The following is a 24,216-nucleotide window of genomic DNA, read 5'->3' as shown; positions in this document are numbered from 1 at the left end:
TATACCCTGCAGTGGAAGTGTTGTGGGAGGAGGGTGTCCTACATCACACTATATCCTTGCCACATATGCGGGGCCACGAGCGGACCCAATATTTGTCATTGAGAAGAGTGAGAAACCTTTTAAATTGCTACTTCATGTAATAACGATCTAGCATCTACACAAATCTCATTCCATGCAGTGGCTTAATCCAGGCTGCTTTCTCCCAGGAGCTGATTCAAGTGCTTCCTGGGTAAAGCAGCGTGTCTTAGTTTTATTGTTTTTTAGAGAAAACTACTGTGATTCAGGCTGTGCTGTTCATCTGCACGGCATGAAGACCAGGACTTTTCCGCATGGGTTAAGACCTCTGCAACATTCTTGGGCTGGCAAATCTTCATTTTACAACCCTGTGCTTTGGCCACGTGTCTTTCCTGGCTGGTATAGGCTAGCGGGCCAGTGCAACATCCTTGGCTGGAGGAGAATGTTTAAGGAGGGCAGAGTGCCAACCACTCTTAAAGAAGCATGTGTGTGCTCAAGAAACCATCATTTGACACTGGCAATCTGGCCAATTATCAACCTGGATCTAATCTGCAAAGGCAAAAGGGGGATTGTAACTCTTTCTTGCTTATTTATGTTGAATGTAGGCAGTAGAAATGCTTTCTCTGAAAATGAAATTTTATATTTTCAATGTTTCTTACATTAGAAATTCTGGTCTTTTCAGCCTTGAAAGCAATATGGACCTGTAGAGAACTGGCAAGATTATCATCTCAGCTGCTCACTAAGTGAAAACTGATTCATTGAGTTAGAAATTAGGTTACATCCAGATTGTTTAAAACTCTTCACTTTTGTTTGTTTTTTATCAATGCCTATGTTACTCAAAAGCCTGAGGAATACTTGCAGGGGAAAGATCGCTATCGTTAAGATTCAACACTTCCCTTCCTTCAGTTAACAACTGAAAAAGATGATAAGATGCATCTCTGAGAATCCCAATGAGGCTACTAGCAGAACCAAGAAAGACCAGACTAGATATTCCTGAGATTACTAAATTAAAAAACAGGTAGGAAGGAAAGAAAGGTTGAAAATACACTTTTCCACTCTTTCTTATAAATCATAAAGAAGCAAAAAAGGGTGAAACCTATTTTTCCTTTCCCTTTGCAGTTCCCCGGTAAGTGAATCAGTGCACACAAATGCCTGTATGGCACGTATCTCACTCTACCTCTGATTTGATTAAATAAGGACTCTAGTTTACATAACCACCAATTTCTGTATCCTGCCTGATTGCCAATATTTCACAGCATTATACCTGCTGTTATTAAAACACATCTTGAAAACATTGAAGTAATTCACTTGGACAAAAGTGTTCTTTCTCTAAGGACATTGTTTGAGTTCCATCCCCATTCCTTAAAGATGAGTAGCAAATAATTCCAGAATGTCAGTTGTGCTGGAAGGCTTTCTTAGCTTGGTCATGGGAAGGTGCATTGTCTCCTAAAGGTGTCATCGTGTACTTCCTTTTTTCCCCTTGCCCCCTTTCCTCATTTTTTATTGCAATGCTGCTTTAGTGTCTAAACCATTTGTTGACAAACCAAAAAACTGGAGCAGCTTGCAGTGCCTTAGTTCTACTCATAATGGCAGCCTGTAGCATGCAGGACAGTGTGTGGCACATATCTCATGGATTCTAGGTATATACAGTACTGTAATGTAGCTAGAGACAGACCCTGATTTAACAAAGCATTTAAGCTCATAAGTAAATACATCCCTATTCAACAAAGCACTTAAGCTCATGCTTAGTTAAATGTTGTAAACCTTAAAGCTGTACTTAAATACTTTGCTGAACTGGAAAACAAAAGAGAATAAGACTCTCTTCAGTTGCCTGCGAATAAAATAAACAGAATTGCACCATGTTACTTCCTATTCATATCGTGCGAAGTTATCACACATTGCAAGGGGCCGTTGATTTAGCTGTGAAACACGTAGCCACTTATGAGGAAAATAGGCCATATCCAGGCAATCTGCCATTCATGCCCAGAAAATACAAATGGACACACGAGATAAGTATGCGCCTAAACATAAAAAACAAGCTCTTAGTAGTAGGAAGGGAAAAATATGGGTGAATAATCTTCACACAAGTGATTGTAGTGAGAATGATGATGAAAGCAGTGTTGCCACCTGGATAACCTTAAAAGTATAACGACAGCATGCACAGGGAAAAGAGATAATCTCACCAGAGCAACAGAAGTAAAAGCTAACAGTCAGTAGAGTTCAGTGTGGTAAACAGGCTAAGTTCACCTTGCCTGGCAGAGCATTGCTCAAAAAAGAAACAAATATTTTGCAAGAGATCTAAGTAATTTGTTGAATGACCAGCTGCTGTTGCAAGATATTGGTAACCATTAGTGAAAGCCTGGACACTGTTTTGTTGAGACATTCACCATTGTTTAGAGATTAATTAGAATATATTAATGATACTACATGCAGAATGTTATCTATATGCTTTGCAACCTTTGAAGAAATGTATACATTGGGAATGCTAGATGTGTTAAAGATAGAGGGCCCGATTCTTTGTTCTGTTACCACTCTTTTATGCCATGCTGGAAGCACAAAGGACCCAAAAATGAAGAAGATTTAGCCCCTGGAGAATTTCCCCCACTGAGGGAAAATCCCAGGGTGATACAGAGATGGTTTAATGGCTCTACATCTCCTTCCCCTCACAGGATTTGACAGGGGGCAGGGGACTGCTGTGGGGAAAAGTCCACAGAGAAACATCTCTATACTCTGACTAGTCCTGGCAGCCAGAACAGCCCTTTGTGATTAAGTTCAAGCTGGGCCCCTGGCCAGCCCAAGAATGCTGAATTGCCACAGCATCTTAAAAGTATGGCTTGACTACAATGCAGAATCATCTGGACAGTCAAATCATGAAGCTGGTAAAGTGCAACCCCATTTAGCCAATAGTCCCAGGAGAGGTCAGATGCCTTCAATCAAGAATTTCTTGGAGCACAGCCTCTTGAAAGCTGCCGTATCTGAAAAACAGGCCAGCTTTCTTATCCAGGGTACAATACAAACCAGAGAGACGTAAACAAGCTTTGGTTAACAAGAGTTTTGATGAGCCATGCTTCAAGTAAACAGGGATAGTAGTATACAACAGTGAAACGTTCGTTGAAATTAGGACACCAACTATTGAAACTTCCATAATAATGTTCATGGGGTTCAAAACAATAGCATTACTATTTGGGCAGTGTACGTCAAATTACAGAAATAATGAGAAAGACCAGCTGGGTGAGGTAATATCTTCTAGTGGACACTTCTGTTGGTGAAAGAGAGCTTTGTGAAGCTTGTCTCTTTCACCAACCCCAAGGGGTCTAATAAAAGATATTACCTCAGATCTTGGGACCAACATAGCTACACCGACACTGCAAACAAGCAGAAAGAATGATACTTACCATCTATTAAGCACTTCACATATTCAGAGGGCAATGCAAACAATATTTACAACACTCCTCCAAGAGCGGTAAATGTTATCCCCATTTAACAAACGGGGAAAAGTGAGGCAGAATGGTGACATGATTTGCCCACAGCCTGCAGTGGCAGAGCCAGGAGTGGAGCTCTCTCAATCTCGTACTCAAGTGTCCAGACCAGCATGCCTGGCTGGGTGAGGTAGGGGTGCTAAAAATGTTTTCCACCCTGGGCAGCAATATACTGAGGGCTGGCCTTGCAGACCAGATAGACTCCCATACAGTACTGAGAGATCAACTTTACTTGAGGAATCTTCTTAAAATCCATATTGTCCATATAACAGTTCCAGTAGATTGAAACAGGAAACTTTCTTAACAGACTGTGGGCTAAATTCATGCCTGTTCAGGAAGCCAGCATAACAGTATGCAGCACCACTGAAATCTCTCTTAAACCCCATTCCAAATCGGTTTAAATGGGATTTTAATAGTGCATAGGCCTTATGCTAGCCCTCTGCATACAGGTGAATATCACCTCATGTGGAGAAATTCATTTTTAATAAATGTCGCTATTTATATTCAGTGGAACCTTCCTCTGAAAATGAAGCTGTTTTTTTCTTAGAAAAACTTCAAACAGAACTGTAATTTGCACATTACAATCTAGAGCTTTCGTTTTGCTTTGCTACAAACAAAGTTTCATGGTCTCAGAGTTCTCTACGAGAAAGCTCCACTAATAATGCATGTGGGTATGTCTTCACTGCAGAATTAATGCAAGCTCTTACTTGGATGTTGCCCCTAACCCAGCTATCTTCCACACACAAAAACCTCGGCTCCAGGTTTGGTGGTGGATATCAAGGTACAATTCAAACACATACAAATTGTATATATTGTGTCCTGCTGTCTATTTAGGGTATGTGTATGTGGCAAAGAAAAACTCACGGCACCCATTGGCAGATTAGCCAGTGGGCCAACAGGGCCCATGCCAGGGGGTCACCGGAAAAATGGGTGCGCCCCGACCTGCTCCACCCGCCCAGCACTCTTGTTGGGGAGCAGGGTCGGGGCGCAAGGGCTTGCCCCACTCTGCCCGCCTACCCCTCGTTCCTGCTGGGAAATGGGGGGATGCCCACACACCCCGATCCCACTCCCTGGCAGGAGCACTGGAGGTTGGGGACGGGGAGGGGCTGCAGGCAGAAGGAGTGGGGAGGGGCTTCCACTTGGTCTGGCCCAGGGCCACACAACCCCCTAATTTGCCTCTGATGGCACCAACTCTCAGAGCCCAGGTCAATTGACTCAGGCTCATGGGGCTTGGGCTATGGTTCTAAAAAATAGCAGTGTAGATGTTTGGGCTCAGGCTGGAACCGAGGCTCTAAAATCTGTGAGGTGGGAGGGTCTCAGAACCCGGGCTTCAGCCTGCGTGGGAATGTGTCTTCTATTTTTAGCTCCACACCTTGAGCTCCATGAGTCTAAGTCAATTGACCAGGGCTCTGAGACTTGGTGCTGCATGTGTTTCTTTGCTGTGTGGGCATACCTTTGGAGGCCTAATTTAGAATACATATTTTCACTGTAATTCTATTTCATTTCCTTGCAAACTTCATAGATAAACAGGCAGTTGTTGCATAATAATTGTCAGTATCTTGACAGACCATATTCTTTTCTTAAATGAATGTGATATAAGATTATGTACTTTTGGATTTAGACACTGAATTATACACAGGCTAAATTAAATATATTAATTTATAGTATGTTTTGCTTTTATGTATATTTATTTTCAATATATTTTCTATATTGACACCTTATAACACTTGTATGCTGAATGAGTAGAGTAGAGTTATATGGTAGTGGTGAATTTAATTGCACTTTCTGTTAAAAATAATAAAGTAATGCAAAAGAATTGCACTGACATTTTAATATGCTGTCACTTTAAGATACCACATGAAGTGTGAACAGAGCACAGGCACTTTAAACAGGTGTGTCTAATTGTTAGTTTGTTTCTTAAGAATAGCCATCATGTAATGTTTGATGAAACATGTAGATCCGGGGAAGGTGTTTGGATACCGCAACATGCTAACTAGGTTTTCCTTTGCCTGCTGGTAAAAACAAATTGGGCTGTGTAATTGATTTTTTTTGTAAGTAAGGCTTTTATGTTTGCTTTGAATTCAGACTCCATCTTTTTCTTGTTATATTTTGTCCCTTAGGAGGATTTGCACCATGGGCTTCTAGGGAAAAAAAGAATTTAGTATATACATTTATATAGTGAATAACACATTTCTATTACTTTCAGATTTTGCCAGTCTATTACTGCAAAAGTAATCTGGTAAATGGTGAAAGAAAGTCACATCAGATTCATTAAAAATGTGTGATACTACTCTGAAACCTGTTTTAATTAAATCTTCCAAATTCTAATACGTTTGGGAGGGTTCCAGAATGTCTTGTTTGTATGGGATTTGAAAAAGCCTCTTAAAGGAAATAGATCCATCCAGGGGAAAAGGTCTATTGGACAAACAGTATTTATAAAGAAAGCACTGGCAGGAAAGCAAACATCAAAACATGTACAGTTCTTTCAAATGCTTTGTGGATTTATTACTAATATCTCAAAAAAAGCTTCCACATCACCTACATTAAAACAAAAAAGCATTATGAAAGTGGGTAGTGAAAATTAGAAAACCTTAACCCTATTGCATCAAAATGAGTAAGGAGCATGTTTTACCTGTTGGTCCGTGTGTTCAGTTAACAAGGTTTGTTTATAAAACACTTAGTTTGTCTCTGTGCCAAAAGGGGAAAAATATGTAACATGTTCTTCAAAGTTACTTGCTCAAGATTTAGTGAACACTTCAAGATTAAATGTTTCATTAATTTCTTAAATACATTTAGGCTGACTGCAGAAAATTATGGAAGTCAATGTATTAGTTAAGCCGTAGTTAAGGTAAAGGAATTCTGATCAATTTGCTAAGAATTGCCTCCAGCTTGTTTTGGTTTCTGCCCTTTTGTTAAACAGAATCTGACTGTAGTTTGCTCTATTTGTCCTTCTTCCCGATGGTCACTGAAATAAATTGTGATTGGCCCACGATCAGTCATGTGCTGCTTGACTACCGATCATATGTTTGTTGCTTGATAGGTAGTAAAAATTAAGGGAGGATAGATGGTCTCATACTTAAGGCACTGGTGTGGGACTGAAGAGACCTAGATTCACTTTCCACTTCTGTTACAGATTTGCTAGGTGACCTTGGACAAATAACATATCCTCTCAGTTCCCCATCTATAAAATAGAAATAATATTACTTCGTTTCTCCCGTCTTTTGCATACTTTGATTCTTCCGTTTGAATTTAATTTCTGACATGGAAAATATTTACTTAAATTTCCTTACTACAAAGAAGTTACAAAAGGAAACTCCTCCCACAATAAGTAGAGGGAGACTGCCCTGCTGCTGTTACATGAACCAGTTTTGTGGTGAGTCCTAGGTGTCAGGAGGAATGGTGTTCATGCTTTTGCACCCTGATCTAGAAAATTTGACCAGAATCCTGAGGTTAGTACCTCTGTACTTGTAAAAAGTGCCTCCCCAACCCTTCAGCACTACGCTGGGGCCTTGGTTCAGTCACTGATGGCGTTCAATCACTTTTTTGTCAATGCCCAGCATGCTGCTGGTAGGGAAGAGTAAAGAGGATGTTGTGCTGATGGCAGTATGGCAACATCTTTCAGATGAGACTTAAAAACCCACGTCGTGGCTACATGTGGTCAGTAAAGAGACAAAGATCATTGCTCTGGTCACATATTAATTTGAGTAACATTCTATTCTGTGTTCCTATATTCTGCCTGGAATTTCAGCTGTATAAGCTATTGGTCACACTTTGAAATAAGGTTAAATTGTTATAGAATCCAGCAGGTCGATCAGTTTTTTTTATCATGGTTTATAATCAGCTATAATAATGGCTTATAATCAGTTATACCGCCTTTGAGCGATGTGTCTTTAACCCTCTATAACACATACTACTGTGGTCTGTAATACGGTTATAACTGTTAATTATTTGTTAGCCCTTTATAAATTATTAATGAATGTAACCTTAATATAAAGTCTGACCACGTCATTTGTCTTTCCTTCCTGTCCTAAACTTTTATGTAATGCTGCTGTGCACTGTTAAATGGCTATTTTGCAAAGCATTTTTGGAGTCTTTGGGATAAAAGATACTTAGACGGTCCAAGATCAGCATTGCAGAATAGACGCAGCTCACAAGAGATTTTGGTAAATGTTCTTTCCTGTGGTTTGCATGTACTATGCTGCTAGTGACTCAGATAAAAATATCAATGTTTTGAATCACTCTTCCTCGTACAGCTAGCAAAACTTAACTCAAGCCAAAGGAATAAGTAGTTTAAACAAAGACCAACCAAGTTATAGGCAAGACTCCTACATGAGCTGGCTAATGTTCTAAGACCCTTTCCTTTTGAGATGAGACCAGTCTAAATATATTATCAGGGTAACCAGACCTGTTAGATAAGTCAGTCCTAAACACAGCTTCCCTTTCCCCCTAGCCAAGTTGAGGGAGGAATAATTTTCACCCACACCAGTCTACAGAAGTTCGGTGTTCAGACACCCACTGGACCCTGCTAGTTTCTTGATTGAAAGGCAAATCCAATCGTCCCAGAGTCCCTGAGAGCAGTATTTGGCTTTTTCAACGATAAGTAGAAGCCTGAACATATCCCTGCAGTCACACAACTGACAGGAGTGTTCTCACAAAGAAGAAATTTGGATGGGATCATTCTGGCATCCTCCTGCTGCCCAAAGTTTCTCCTACTAACCCCCCCAAAATCCCATGCACACATTACAGGTGCTGTGTAAATGTAAGATTGCTATTAAATACTCAGAAGCTGAACTGGAGTGGAACCCAATGTACATGATAGCTAATGCCCCATCATAAAAGTTTTCCCAATAGCATCCTTTTAGCTCCTTTTAATTCTCCCAGCTTGCTTAAATCCAAGCAGTTAACATTGTTATTATCTTTTGGGTGACTATAAATCGAAATCCTGATTGTTATATCACTGCTGTTCTATTTTAACATCCTCTGCTCTGGGCTGCCCGTAAGCCAAGCCTTTCAGCTAGTGGAAAATGTAGCAGCATGTTTGCTCTTGCTCCTTTGAACCTGGTCTTTATTCTTATGTGATGGGTGCTGTTACAGGTTCAGGGTAACTGCACCTGTATTCCCCATCCAGGGTCCCTCAAGGGCACTCATTTAAGGTTTCAGGCTTCTAGTTTTCACCTCTCTTGGACAGAGACCCACATATCTCTTCCTCCTGACTGGGGTTTTAAGGGCACAGCCCCCTGCCATCCACTGTGGTAGCCCCAGAAAACCAGTCTGCCTGAAGGCAGCCCCAGTACATTGCTTTCTTTCAGAGGACAATAACAGGGTTTTTACCAGTGACCAAACAGCTCTTCCAGGCAAGCACATTTATTTAGAAGGCAAAAGCATTACAGAGTCAACAAATTAAAAAAACAAAGTTTAAGCCCTATACGAAACATACCAGAAATCACCAGTTTTCCACATGGAGAATCAGACAGGCCAGTGTCCCTTCCAAACTTTCAGCAAGGGTTGGGACCTCCCATTGCACAGAGATTTGTTTTTCAAAATGAAGGCCACGAGTCAGTGAAAGCTCATTCTTTTATACCAAAAGCACTTTCATTGTTTCCTAGTCTCTGGAAAGCCCAGCTTGAACCAGTATATGCAAACCACCCCCAGGTGGAACTTCTCTGAAGTTGTTTAATCTTAGTGACTCACTTTAATCAGCCCCCAGTGATTTTAGTTCCTGGAGGAATTGTGGTGACCCTTCCCCATGCAGTAGAACACAGTCATACGTAAACCATTCAGGAATTTAATACAATGGTTGCAATATCTGTCATTGGGGCTATTTTGGCTTCACCAGAATTGAACAAGGGACCTCCAGAGGTAAGTCTAAGGCCATGTCTACATGACAAAATTCAGTCGACACACATTACGTTGTCTTGCAGCCACCAAAGTTTACATATTGCTCAGGTGCAGGCATATCTGTCTGCGAGCGTCACTGCTGCAAGTATTCACCAGAAGTACTTGCATCAATGTAGACTGCATTGAACCATGAATAGGTATCCCACTGTGCCATGCGCCACTGTCCAGTGCAATACTTTTGGGACACTTTCATAGTATTTTGTGGGATCATAATGATTTGCCTAGGGATTTCTAAGAGCTAGGCGTCAATTTCCCTGGATGCATCCCATTATACATTCCACATCCCATAATTTTCACACATGTTTTTGAAATCTCACAAACCCACAAGATGCTTTTTGGTCTCTGACATCTCTGACAAAAGCATGGAGCCCACAGAGCTCAGCACTATTCTCATGAACATTGCAAATACAAGACATGTGATTCTCCTATAATTGCACATCTTCAGGAAGTTCCACAACAGCTGGGATCACAATGAGGAAAATGAAGATATCTACTGGGAGAGTTTGTTGATGGACATATGGAGAAAAATATTCCGGGGTGCTGGGGGCATTCACAGAGCAGCTTCAGACAGTGAAGCGCCACTTGAAAAATAAGCAGTGACTGGAGGGAATGCATCGTAATGCAGGTGTGGGACAACAAGCAAGGGCTACAGAAATTTTGACTGTGAAAAGCCATGTTCCTGGATCTGTGTGCCAAGCTTGCTCCAGCCCTCCTGCACAGAGTCACCAATGTGAGAGCTGCACTGACAATTGAGAATAGTGTGTGGTGATCATGCTTTGGAAGCTGGCAATGGGGGATTGCTACCAGTCAGTGGAAATCATTTTGGGAAATCAATGGTGGAGGCTGTTGTCATGCAAATATGTAGGGCTGTTAATCGTCCCCTGCTACGCAGAACTATGATTTTTGACAATGTGCAAGAAATAATGATGGATTTGCAACAATGGGTTCCCAAACTGCAGTGGGGCAATAGATAGTATTCATATCCCTGTTTTGATACCAGCCCACCATGCTACTGAGTACATCACAGAAAGGGATAGTTTTCCATTGTTACGGAAGCACTTGTTGATCACCAGGGATGCTTCACTGATATCAATGTGGGTTGGTCAGGGAAGGTGCATGATGCTCGCATCTTTGAGAACGCAGGTCTGTCCAGAAAGCTGCATGCAGGGATGTTCTTTCCCAAGCAGTGAAAGGTTCAACTACCACATCCCGACAGCTACAGCTACAAGGTGTGTACTTCATAATATATGTGCGGCAAAGAGGGAAAAGCTGCCCCCAGTGAGGAGGAGTGAGGTGGAGTAGCTGTCTGCTGACTCTGAACAGCCAGATAACAGGGCTATTACAAGAGCCAATATGGAGCTATGTTTTTGATGGAGACATTAAAGTTTTATTTTCCCAGTCAGCCACAGTAGTGTTCTGTCTTGAGATAATGTCTCTCTTGTGTAATTTACATTATGTATTTTGTTTTGCTGCTGGTATCTATTCCATTGTGCCTGCTGCAAATTATTAATACTGCTGGATCTGGGGCATTGCCTACTGCTGTGAATTGTGTGGTGCTGGCTGTACATTATATATATGGCTGGGTGTTTTTCCAAGGCCATGCATTCTGTGGTGCTTCATGGGCATTTATAAGTACTATTCGATTTCTTGATGTCCGATGTGCATTCTGTAACATTTGTTGTGAACGAATCAAGATACTTTGCTTCTCCAAAAACAGAAGTTGATTGAGTACAAAGAGCAAAATCACAATGCCGACAAACAACTATAAAACTTCCACTATAACTTAACGGGGTTCCTATTAAAAAGAAAGTAAGCATTTATATCCATTCATGTAAATAAAAAGGTAGTTTTCCGTCATTTGTTGTGGCTACTCATACACTAATGTGTGGTTTTCACAGGTCAGCATATGTAAAGCTGTGGTTTTTCCTGGCTGTCTCCCAGAATGGAGCAGTAGGGGAAGTATGTGGTCTATGATCCCATATGGTATTTGGGGACAGGGGAGATAAGGAGCAGCGACCATGGAGTTCTACACTGAGTGCAAGGGCTGAGTCCAGGATGTTTGGATCTGTAGGTCATCCATCTGTAGGGTCTTCAGCATTTGAGGTCGCTGCCTGAGGAAATTCAGTGGGTACATCTACACTGTTCTGTGGGACCTGCACTTTTGCATGCAGTGTTTCCAAGCTGCTTGAGTGTCCACACTCATTGTAACCTGGATTTATAGCTGCTGGACCTGAGTCTCACAACGATGCCAACATGTCAATACTGCATACACAGACCTTCTGACTCAGGTCTGTGGGTTGAGCTGTGTCCACACTGCAAAATGATAGGGCTTGGATCTGAGTCTCAGTGGGACTCGGGTTCAGACCCACTGCCCCCAGGTGGGTCCTAGGACTTAGGTTCTGAGTGCTGCTGACCCAAGTCAGACAGATTTGTGTGTGGACGATAGGGGGTTGAGCTCAAATATGAGTATGAACCCCAGTTTACAATGCAGTGTAGACATTTCCCACTCCTTCTCCTGATGGGATTCCCAGGCCTTCCTGTTTTTCCTCCATGCTCTCGGTTATATTGGCTCTCCAAGCTCTTTGTTCACAGGGCGATGGAGCACTTGCTTGTAGGATCTCTTTCCTTGTCCTCTTCCTTCTCCTCATCAGGGTCAGATGTTCTGTGGGTGTGGAGGGGTCACCCCTCAAGACACCATGCCAAAGGCTGTTGATAAAAAGAGTCACATGCACCATTAGATTTAGTCACAGTGTAAAGGGAAAGATAAGTTTCAAAACTCCCTTCCTTTATTCCCCTAAATACTTTTTAATAAGAAATGTTTATGGCACTTCAGCTTTGGAGTGTCTCAGCACAGCACCGCTCTCCAGCTCGACCCATAATGAGGGTGGCCAGGCAGAGAGAAGGGAGCCTGGATTTTCTGTTGCATAAAGCTATAAAATTCTGTCCTCTATTCCATGAGTACAAGTACAGGGCTATGGCAGTGAATGATGGCAATGTTATTCACAGGCAATGGTGAGTTTGGCTGATATTTTATTCCTGAGGGTCACAAAGGCATGAAGAACCCGGCTGCTACTCGTGTCCCAAAGCTGCCCAGCCCACATGCTCCTAGCCTCTTTGCTAATCACACAGGAAAGTGTCCTATTGTGCAAGTAGAAATAAGGACACCATCCCTGGAAACCTTTGGGAGAGGATGCAGAGTATCTCCACAAACGTTTCATTGAGATGTTTCAGGAAGATAAGAGAGGCATTCCTGTCCACATACACAGATGCTCCACGTACACCGTCACCTACCTAGCCCAGCAAGGGTATGAAAAACAGATGCCAACTCTACCTCTGTTTGTTCCACTTCTACCTGAGCACAGGACACAAAATTGATATGGAGCATGTAATCAGACTGCCATAATAATGCTCACAAATGTATTTTGAATTTACTTTCTTTTTATTTTCTCACAATATATGAGAAAAGCAATGAAAAGTCAATATGTTTATCTTGGAGGATGGACCAAGCACCAACTTTAAATGGTTGAGGTAAGGGGGAAGAGAGAGGAAGTAAAAGCAAATAAAACATTGTACAGTGGAGTAGCATCTTACACGGGGGTTAGGTTCTAAAGTCAGCGAGTAAGGCGAAAATCGCATATAGTCAAAATTGCCCTTGAAAATCCCTTAAATCGCCCATAAAGTACAGTATACTGTACATGGTTTTGTGTATACAACCCTGTACAGTAATATGTATAAATGTATAATGTATACAGTAATGTACAGTATATAATAAAGAGTACATATGCAAAATATAATTTTACAGTACTGTATTTTTAATTACAGGGGGTAATTACAGGGGGTCGTCAGGACTTGATGTCGATCCAGGAGACGGAGGTGACGGAGAGCTTGGGTGATGGAGAGCGAGTCATAGACGAAGTGGTTGGCTCTGGTTCAGCTCAAGAAGTTGATTGTGTAGGCTCATCTGCTGCTGGTTGTTTTTCCGTGAAAAACATGGTGATCGGCAGCTGTCACTGTTGTCTCTTGAGCTGCTCAAACATTTCTTGATATGGTCTCAAATAGTCCATAATACTACGTGTGATTTTGAGGCTTCATTCCATAGAGGGATCGTATTCAGAAATTAAATCATTGAAGTGTTTCAGGGCAATTGAAGTGTTTCAGTAAATTTATGAAGATTCCAACTTGTTGGCTCTTCCTGTTCGTTGTCATCATCTTCGCCTTCTGTAGACAATTTTATCAGTTCCTCTAACTCTTTGTTATTCAATGTTTCTCTATGGCCCTCAATTAATTCTTCAATTTCTTCCTCAAGGATGTTGACGAAGCCATCACCACCCACTTGCCTGGCCCCCTGAACAATGCATTTCACTTCTTTGTCAATGGTCGGGAAACCTTTAAAATCATTCACACATTCTTTCCATAGGTTTCGTCAACATGCATTGGCTGTTTCAGGTTTGATTGCATCCATTGCCTGTTTAATATAAGTGATGCAATCAGCAATGTTGAAGGACTTCCAACACTCCATCACATTAAGATTGCGATCAGCATCCATAGTGCTACGTATCCGTGAGAACGTAAGCCTTGTGTACGTGGCCTTGAAACAGCGAATCACGCCTTGGTCGAGAGGTTGGAGGATGGAGGTGGTATTGGGGGGAGAAAGACGACTTCAATGTCATTATGCACAAACCAGAGTGCCACAGGGTGGCCAGGAGCATTGTCTATGATCAGCAACGCTTTAAAGTCAAGTCCTTTCTCTTCGAGGTACTGCTTGACCTCCAGAATGAAACACTTGTGGAACCAATCCAGAAATAATGCTGCTGTCACCCAAGCCTTTTTATTTGATTGCCAGAACACAGGCAGGAGACTTTTGTTCTTGCCTTTTAGGGCACGGGGATTTGCAGCCCTGTAGAGCAAGCCCTGCTTTATTAAATGCCCAGCCGCATTGCCACAAAACAACACAGTCACACGGTCTCTAGATGCTTTGAAGCCAGGTGCTTGTCTTTCTGATTTCTAAGTGTAAGTGCGGTTGGGCATTTTTTTTCCAGAAGAGCCCAGTCTCATCAGCATTAAAAACTTGTGCCCTTTTCTGCTGTGATTTTCTTTAATTGTTCAGGGTAGGCTTTTGCTGCCTCTTCATTGGCAGATTCAGCTTCACCAGTACTCTGCACGTTTTTGAGGTTGAAACAGTTCCTAAAACTGTTAAGCCAACCTTGGCTGGCTTTGAATTCCTTCTCATCAGAAGGCTGTCCCTCTTTGGCGGGAGGTTTGAACAGCGCGTAGAGGCTAAGAGCCTTTTCTCGCAATGTGTTGCCATCGATAGGCACACATTTACAGTTCATGTCTTCCAGCCATAAGTTTAATGCCTTTTCAGTCTTCACTAAAGTCTTATCACGCACCTGGCTCATCACCTTAGCGGTTATTGGAGCACTTGATGCCACAGCTTAACAAATTTCTATCTCTCAAATCTTGATGGCACGGATGCTAGATTCATTGAAGCCATATTTGTGCGCCATGTTGGAGACCAACATACCGTCTCTCAGTAAGTCCAACACAGCCAGTTTTTCCTCCAGCGTTGGAACAGATCGCTGTTTCTTTGGTTGAGCACCAGATGAAGTAGTTGGCTTGCGTTAAGGGGCCATGTTGTATGAAAAATACATACAGTATCTTTAAACACTAGAATCACACTCAGCGCGGTGAGATGCTCACACTATGAGAAGCACACGGGAACTGAGACTGACTGAGGGAACAGCAGATTCACATCTCCCATCTCACGCTCACTCTGGGGCATATGCACATTGAGTGGAATGGTGGGCGGAATCACCCGCACGATTTACAAGTATCTTGATATTTTTCTTTTTTTTTTTTTTTTGCCGAGCACGTATAGTTGAATTTGCGTAAGTTAAATGCGCGTATGATGCGACTCACCTTGTAAGGAGAAATGCATGCTCACACTTACCCAAGCTCCCTTCCACTTAATCAGCAGGATGATCTGTGCTCACCTGGTGGAACTGGCTAGACTTCTGCTGACTTTCAAATAGGTCTTGGTTCATTGCAGGGTTTGAGTCTCTCACCGGATCTCCCATCTCCTCCTCTTCCTCCTTTTCGCTGTTCAAGGCCAAAGTCTCTGTCTGGGCCCCTCCGAGATATCCATGGTGGTCTGCAGAGTGCTGCTGGAGTCACTGCCTAGTATGCCATATGGCTCATAAAAGCGGCAGGTCTGTGGGGCAGCACCAGATTTCTTGTTGCTGTCCCTTGCCTAGTGGTACACCTGGCGAAGTTCCTTCACAGTCACATGACACTGCTGCTTGTTTGTACACCTTTGCCAGCATCCCTGTACAATCTGCCCATGGATGTTCATGTTTCTATGGCTGTTCCATAGCTGTGCTTGCACAGCCTCTTCTCCCCACATGCCCACGAAATCCAACACTTCTTGTCTGCTCCAAGCAGAAGCACACGTAGTATCTCTGTGTGCACAGAGGGTTGCCAGGCGTCCGGTTTTTGACTGGAATGCCTGGTTGAAAAGTGACCCAGGTGGCTCTGGTCAGCACCACTGAACAAGCTGCTAAAAATTCAGGCAGTGGTGCAGCGGGGCTAAGGCAGGCTCCCTGCCTGCCCTGGCTCCACACGACTCCTGGAAGCGGCTGGCATGTCCGGCTCCTAGGCGCAGGGGCTGCCACAGGGGCTCCATGTGCTGTCCCCACCCCGATTGCCGGCTCTGCAGCTCCCATTGGCCAGGAACTGTGGCCAATGGGAGCCGCAGGGGTGGCATCTGCGAGTGCAGGCAACATGCAAAGCCCCCGGCCCCTCTGCCTAGGAGCCGGACATGCCAGCTGCTTCCGGGAGCCATCTGAGGTAAGTGCTGCCCATCCGGAGCCCGCACTCTGAACCACCTCCCACACCCCAACCCCCTGCCCCAGGTCAGAACCCCCTCCCGCACCCTACCTTTCTCCCAGAGCCCATACCCCTCACCCTCTCCCTCACCCCAATGCCCTACCCCATCCCTCAGCCTCTCCTAAACCCAAACTCCCTCCCAGAGCCTGCACCTCACACACCCTACTGCACCCCAAACCCCTCATCCCCAGCCCCATCCCAGAGCCCGCACCCCCAGCTGGAGCCTGCAAACCCTCATGCACCCCACTCCCCTGTCCCAGCCCTCAGCCCCCTCCCGCACCCCAAACCCCTCATTCCCAGCCCCCACCAGATCCCGCACCCCCTGTTGGACCCCTAACCCCAACCTCCTATGCCAGCCCGGATCCCCCTACTGCACCTTGAACCCCTCATTTCTGGCCCCACCCCAGAGCCCACACCTCCAGCTGGAACCCTCACCCCTTCCCACACCCCACAGCCTGATGAAAGTGAGTGAGGGTGGGGGAGACTGAGCAACGAAGGGAGTGAGGGAAGGGGAAGGAGTGAATGGGGGTGGGGCCTTGTGGAAGCGGCGGAGAACGGGGCAGGGCAAGGGTATTTGGTTTTGTGTGATTAGAAAGTTGGCAACCCTATGGGTGCATGGAGCCAGCAAGGTCTGCTGGCCACAAACAAAGGTGAGCAGTGAGGTGTGCTCATGAAGGTGGGCAATGAGGAAAAGGCATTTTAAAAACATGTTGGGTTTTTTAAGCAGGGTTGGGGAGCAAGCTTCCGGTCTCTGTGATCCCTGGGCAGTGGATTTTAAAACTGTGAGCAAAGTGGTCACAGTAATGGAGACTGGGGCATTGTGAGACAGTGGCTGGAAGACTCTTAGGGATGACACAGATCATGCAGTGTCTACATTTGCACTGCATCAACCAAAGTAGTTCGATTATGGTTCTGCGCCATTCTAAGAGGTGGTTTTACTGCATCATCATCCTGGGCCGCTTACATCAGCTGGAGACAAATTTGAGTGTAGAGACATGGGTAAGTAGGCAACTTACGTCAACATAAGTTTGTAGTGTAGACCAGGCCTAAGTCTCTACATCTCAAGCTAAAGAGCCAGACTCAGAAGCTGAGAGTTGTTAGAGATTTTCATTTTCTTTGGATCAGGTACAAAGGGGGATATGTAAAACACAGAAGGGGTTTCTCTTACACATGCAATCACTTCACAGCACAGTTTCTCCTTGCCCGTATGTACAAATGAAAGATTCATACACAAGTCATAATAAGGTGTGATGGTGCCTGAGAAATTATTTGGATCTTTGATTTTATAATGTGGTTATTTATCTGTGTCCTATTACCTTTTTAAATTTCTTTTGAATGACCCTTAGAAGTAGGGTGGATCCATGGGCATGAGCAGGGGGAAGTTACAGGACCCTCATAAACAAAAATGATCTTCACATTATGCCGTTAAAGCTTAAAGTCCTACTGTGCTCAATATATCTCCAATACCACTTGGAGGAGATATACTGAGCACACTAGGACTTCAGAGGAGCTTTGTTAATTTAGTGCCTGCTCTCTAGCCCATTTCTACATTTGAGGTATGCCTGGGTGAAGATGTAAATCCTGAGCATCAATGCTACTTATGTAGTTTTGGCCCTGTATGCAATAGGTATAGTTTCGGTCTGGGGATTTACTTTCTCAGTAGTTACTGTACATGAAAATCGTGATTGAAAAAAATAAGATCCACTGAAAAAATTGTCATTTGACCTAGACATGCATGTGAATGAAGACACAACACACAGAGGATGGGATCTAAGCAGCAGGCTGCAACTTCTATTATATTGAATTAATACCAGGATGAATGGTACTGCAAAGTGTTATGGGGAAAAGAGTGGTCTGGTGTGGGAGGGCAGGTCTTTACACAATAAACACTCAACAAAACTAGCCAGTTGCTAAGTTCCCCAATACCTGCCCTTTCGTGCAAGGGAGTGACCGTAGAGAGATGGGGTGCCTCAATCTGTCCTAGACTAAGAGACTTCCCTCTGCCCTACTAATACCAAACTTGTTAGAGGCCTCCTGGGTTCTATGCTCTGTTTTACCCCAGGATCTGACCAACTGACACCTACCCTAACCTTGCACTGGACAAAAGTTGTCATGATTCTAATGCCCTGAATACCCACCCAGGCATCCCTGGTGCTGTGAGGATGATGAAAAGCCCTTTGTCCATGGCCAGTTCTAATGTGAGGGGGCAATGCCCCACCAAAAGGTTGATCTCTCAAGGCCTACAGCATGCCAGGAGACCCAGTTCTGCCACTCTTGGGACTACTAACTCACAGGGAGGGTACTTTGGAGCTGCTCAGGTACCACCAAAGGTGGCATAAGGGGAAGGCTTTCTGAGCTGAAGGGTGCAGGCGTACACCTGACCAATCATGTTCGCCTGCCTCCCTAGGGCCAGCTAATCAGGAGCTGAAGGGATGGGGAAAGCACACCACTCTGTCCTCATTGCCACAGCCGCTCATCTGCTCCAACCTGCCCAGGTGCTCTCCTCTTGTACAAGGGATGCAGGCAGGCCTCCCAGTGTCTACAGGGGTGGGCACCCCTTTCCCTCTGCAGACGGACCAGGACCCCAGGGAGTACTTTCCTCCCTACTGGTCTCCTCCCATGACCCAGGCTGAAAGGAGTGACATTCAGGAACACACAACACCACATGATTTGTAGAACCGCTGAATGTTGTAGTTACAAATAAAACAATACTGCCCTCCTAGTTGGAACATTGAGTTCAAACAGGCTGATAGTTTAATTGGACTGTTTTAGAAACATATTTGCTTAACCATCAGTCTACTATTCTTGTCAAGCTCTGAAGTGTTATAAATCTTTGTTTTCAAAAAATAGACCAGAAAAAATGTAACACATTAAAAATGAATTAGACATTGCACGCCACCCATAAACTGTATAATAAACAGATCATGGCCCTGTAGTAAGAGTTATGATTTCTGGCAAGTCACTGGAGAAGAGCTCATGGGCTTTCAGAATGACCTACATCATAAATCACCAAATTCTCATTTACATTGAGCACATGTATCTCATTTTTCAAGACTGGCTTCTGAAATACTGATGAATGACTTCAGAACTGATAGTTTGAATTTCTGGGAAATAGGGTCACTAGCATCTTTTTGGGGAAGACACAAGAGAGATTTTTTTTGCAAATACAGCCCACAGAAATGGGAACCCTGCAAAACATTAACATTCACCCCCCAAAAAGGAAACACTGAGACTAAAAAGCCTGCACTACTTTTCCTCAAGTTAATCAAACTAATATATTTTCAATGTAGAAAATAACTATGCACACACAAGGCCAGGGTAAACCTTTAAAATTTTTCCTGGCACATCGGCACCAACACATTACTATATGGTTTAATGTTTTATACAGGATAATGTTCATGGCACTTAGCTCCTTACATGTTCAAAGCACTGTATAAACATCCAAGAATCTCAGAGCACTTTAAATATATTCATTAAACCTCACAAAAACACTGTGGGATTATGTATTTTCTACCCATTTTGGAGATGACTGAGATGAGGAACAGAATTGAGGGTTCTCAGCATCTTGTGGGATCCTGTCTTGAGTGACAGAGGCAGGATGAGAACCGACGAATTCAATTTCTTCATCCTTTGTGTAAAAGTCTCTTAATTTGTAAAGTACACTGGAAGATGATCTATACAGTATTTATATTCTGCCCATTATTAAATATTAGTGTCAAAGGCATAAATAATTTCACATTAAGTGTTATTTCATTACATATCAAGGGGCAGACCCTCAGCTGAACTTCAGTGAAGCTGTGACAATTTACAATAGCTGAGGAGCTGTACCAAAGTTTATTTTGCTAACTTTTATTGCTTTTTGTTCGAATATAGCTGCAAATAAGTTTTTTTATTTACATTTCTGAATACTTGAAAGCTGCAAGTGGACCTACATTGACTATATTACATGATTGTAGCATGTAGGTTCTGATTTGGTGTTGAAAGCAGATCCTTAGGAGATAACTAATGAAATGAAACACAAAACATGCCATCACCTAATAAAAACATCAGTTCATAAGAAACATTAACTACCCTTTTCAAAGACTTCCTTTTTTAATTGATATATTTGATTTTGGCATCAGATAATGAATTAATACCTTTTTAATGTAATGCTGAGCACTGGTTACAAGTTAAAGAGATTTTATAAGGAAACTATTAGCCTTTGTTCAGCTTCTAGTTCCATGATTCAAAATGACCAGCATTCATTAAACTTTATTACTGAGGTGCATGAAAGTTTCTTTGGATTAGGAAGGCATAACCTTCCGTCCAGGTTTTTAAATGGTGTTGCAGCTTTTCATTAACCTGGAAACCTCCTATTTACATGGTTCACAGCCTGGTCTCAGCTCACTTGGAGGTAACAAAGGGTGTCGGGACAAGAGTACAGCAGGGGGCTCACTCCTCTAGGGCTGCCATCTGAATTTGATCAAGCCAACTGTTTCAACTCCTGCCTCATTAGGCAAAATAAAATGGAGATTATGATGTGTGGAAGGATCAAATTACAGAGAGCTGGCTCTGCCTCCTAATACTTGCTCTTGATTTTCATTTTGACAAGACCTTGCACACTCTGTTTTCCATTTTACACTGCAGCAAGCTTTACATTATTTTGAGGACAAGATCATTTATATCCCTTTGACATGTCAGCGCTTAGGCGAGGAGGAGTAAAGTAATAAGTGAAGACACATTAGTCTCCGAGGCAGTTTACCTACTGGAGAGATGTCACTGTGTAGCATGGACTTAATGCTTATAGAGGCATTAATTCAGCTTGTCAAGTGATGCCTAGCTCTTTGCTAGAATGGCTATACATTTGAAAACGTGACAAAAAACAGGTTGCTGGGGAAATTATTTTTACCTGACACAGATAATTAAGTAATTTATTTTGATAAACTTAATTAACATTGTCTTGAGTCTATTTTGCTTCTGTCCAGTTACTGTTTTCAGTGTTTATGCGACATTGTAAATATTGCTTTAGATTGAATGTACCAGTGGGTTATAGTGGCCATTAATCTGGAGACTAATAAGATTCTTAACCACCTGATCGTCCATTGAAAAACATTTTCTGTACATGGCATACACTGATAGAAAGCTCATGGTCTATAAATGTCAAAAGTGGCTTTTCAAATTGATCAGATGGCAACAAACTGGCACAACCCATCACAGATTTCTTCCTAGGAAGGCTGTTCTTTTCCCTCATACAACTCACCTGAGTATGACTTCCCTTTGAAAAAAACATAGGTGGTAGTGAGTGATGGTTAGCAAGTGGAAATTTTTCTTGATTCTCTTATTCCATTTCCTGGTAGGAAAAAACATGAATTTGATTTTCTTCAATTTACTACTGTCTGAGCTAAGGGCAACAATGCTTTTAATCAGCGCTGAGAAAGTAGAATGGTTCAACATGAAAAGCACTTTTATTCTTTTGACATTGGAATAGGATTTGATAATCTAACAATGACCTGGACTCAGTAGTACACACAGTTGTCACCGCCTAGCTGAACTACAGCAGTGCAGTATACCTGAACATATAGCCATCATACCTCAGGAAATGCCAACTATTCAGTAATGAGTCTCAACAACACACGCTCTTGTGAGCACATCAAACCTGTCTTCTGCTCTTTACATGGGCTTCATACAACCTCGTTCATGACACAACCCGGATTCATTTGCAGAGCGCTGTCCACCTTGTGCACAGAGTGAGGCAGGGATCTCAGAGAAAAAAAAATATGAAGAACTGGTGGAATATTTTCAGCTTTTTTCATCCAAAAATGCTGTTTCATCTAAACCAAATCATTTCACAGATATGTATCAATTTTGACAAAGTTTTCTCCAGGGAAGGTTTCTGAGATCCAGTACGGACTTGCTGGTCACTTCCAAAAAAAGAGTGACAGTGAGAAAGATTGAAAAACTGACCTTTTGGACACAATTCTGTTTCCTGAAAACATTTGAAAGGGTTTGTTTTCATTCCAATGCAGAACAAAAACAAATTTTGAAACCTTGAAAGTTGTCACAAAATGCAATTGTCATTCTCCAGCCACCTCTAATAGTGTGTGATCATATAATTAAAGTCTGTATCATAGTGCGTACATAAAAAGAGGCGAATTATGGTTGCACAGTGGTTATATACCTTTGTGTTCCCAGCCTCTCTCTGTCAGCCTCACCCCAACTCCTGTCCCTGTCCCCCTGTCCTCATATGCATCCTCCTCCCATCCCAGTTCCTGCTTCCCACCCATTCTTCTCCAATCCACCCTCAGCTCCTGCCCCCTTCCTTCTCTGTTCCTGTCCACCACCTCAGCTCCTGCCAACCTCCACCTCTGCTCCAATCCACTCCACCCACCCTGGATTCTGGCCCCCTTCCCTTTTGTACCTATATACCTTCTAGCTCCCTCTCCTTCCTCTCCAATCCACCCCACTAGGTCCTGTCCCCCTCCTCCTATGCTTTTCCCACTCTCTGGTTCCTGCAACCCCCTCTTCCCTCACCCCTCTGCATCTCAGTCAGGCTGCTTCCTCCTTTTCCTCCTTTCTGTTTGGGTGCAAGTTGGAAGAGCATTGAAAGCATAGGAAAGACAGTATCCCTGCTCCCAGTTCCTGTGCCCGCGGCTACTGGAAGGAGCAATTGTAGGGAGAGTCTTGCTCGGCCCCTGCAGCTCTGGGCTGGAACCTGCCCAATGCATTTGGAATCTTTGGAGACTTTAGCTGCCAAAGAAGTCTCCACTGAGCATGTGCAAACTGAGATTTTTCGGAGGCTTATAACGTGGCCACATTTGAATGAATTTTCATGGGAACAGCAAAAGGTATGTACATGATACAAAAGCCACTCTCCTGCCAACTTTCAAGTCTCTGCTCCAGAGCATGGAGACACTGGAGCTTCTCATCAAAACAGTTATAAGAATATTTTAATGTGGGGAAAATAATGTGTATATATATATCAACCTGAGGCAGACACTCTGCAGGGAAAATTTCAGCCCAAAAGTGTGTCAGAGGTATCAGAAACTGAATACAGGGTCTTATAATAGAAAGTATTAGACAACCTTAACTAGGCAGTCCTCTGCCTAGAAGTAAATGGAATAGAAGAAACACAATTGGTCTGGGTTGGATTAGGCTCCATCATGAAATAGTCCCACAGGTAATATAAATGTAGCATAATGGTTCATTGAAATTAACATTGTCATTGGTGATTTGTATCTGTTTCTATATTAAGTTCTTATTAAGGTTTTTATTAGTAATGCAAATATATTAACAAAAATAGTATCAATGCATAATAGGCTAATATCAGTGCAGTAAGAGAATAATAATGAAGACAGGGTTGCATTTATTTTTATATTCTAGAGAAAGATGAGATTGAGAGAACAGGCAGTTGAGATTTTATGTGTATGTGACCATAAACATATATTATCATAAGGCCTAGGAACTCCATTCATGCACCAGGTCCCCATTGTGCTAAGCTCTGTACAAACACAGAACAAAAAAAAAGAGGAGTCCTTGTGGCAGCTTAGAGACTAACAAATGTATTTGGGCATAAGCTTTCGTGGGCTAAAACCCACTTCATCAGATGCATGGAGTGAAAAATACAGTGAGCAGTATAAGTATTACAGCACATGAAAAGATGGGAGTTGCCTTACCAAGTGGGTGGTCAGTGCTAACAAGGCCAATTCAATTAAGATGGAAGTGGCCTATTCTCAACAAAGAAGGGGTGAATATCAAGAGAGGAAAAATTACTTTTGTAGTGCTAATGAAGCCAATGCAATCAAGGTGGACGTTGCCCCCATTTCCAACAATTGACAAGAAGGTGTGAGTATCTGCAGAGGGAAAATTACTTTTTGTAGTGACCCATCCACTCTCAATCTTTTTTCAGGCCTAATTTGATGGTGTCCAGTTTTCAAATCAATTCCAGTTCTGCAGGTTTTGT

General features: G+C 42.9%; 1 protein-coding gene across 18 annotated transcripts in view; it reads left to right on the top strand.

The window, feature by feature from the left end:
- Positions 1-24,216, top strand: part of SLC25A21 (solute carrier family 25 member 21) — a 396,583-nt gene that overhangs the window by 265,749 nt on the left and 106,618 nt on the right. For 4 of the 18 annotated variants that reach the window (XM_073349069.1, XM_073349087.1, XM_073349091.1 and 1 more), the window contains one exon: positions 4,183-4,275. The exons of 13 other annotated variants lie outside the window; for them this stretch is intronic. In XM_073349069.1, coding sequence (XP_073205170.1) covers positions 4,183-4,275 — 93 coding nt within the window. Of the gene's footprint in view, positions 1-4,182; positions 4,276-4,786; positions 5,387-24,216 lie in introns of those variants that run through there. One more of the 18 variants, XM_073349083.1, reaches the window with a different exon arrangement.

The sequence above is a fragment of the Lepidochelys kempii genome, chromosome 6, assembly GCF_965140265.1.
Source record: "Lepidochelys kempii isolate rLepKem1 chromosome 6, rLepKem1.hap2, whole genome shotgun sequence".
Classification (NCBI taxonomy): domain Eukaryota; kingdom Metazoa; phylum Chordata; order Testudines; family Cheloniidae; genus Lepidochelys; species Lepidochelys kempii.
Note: the sequence above shows the minus strand (reverse complement) of the source record. Positions and strands in the feature narration are given on the sequence as shown.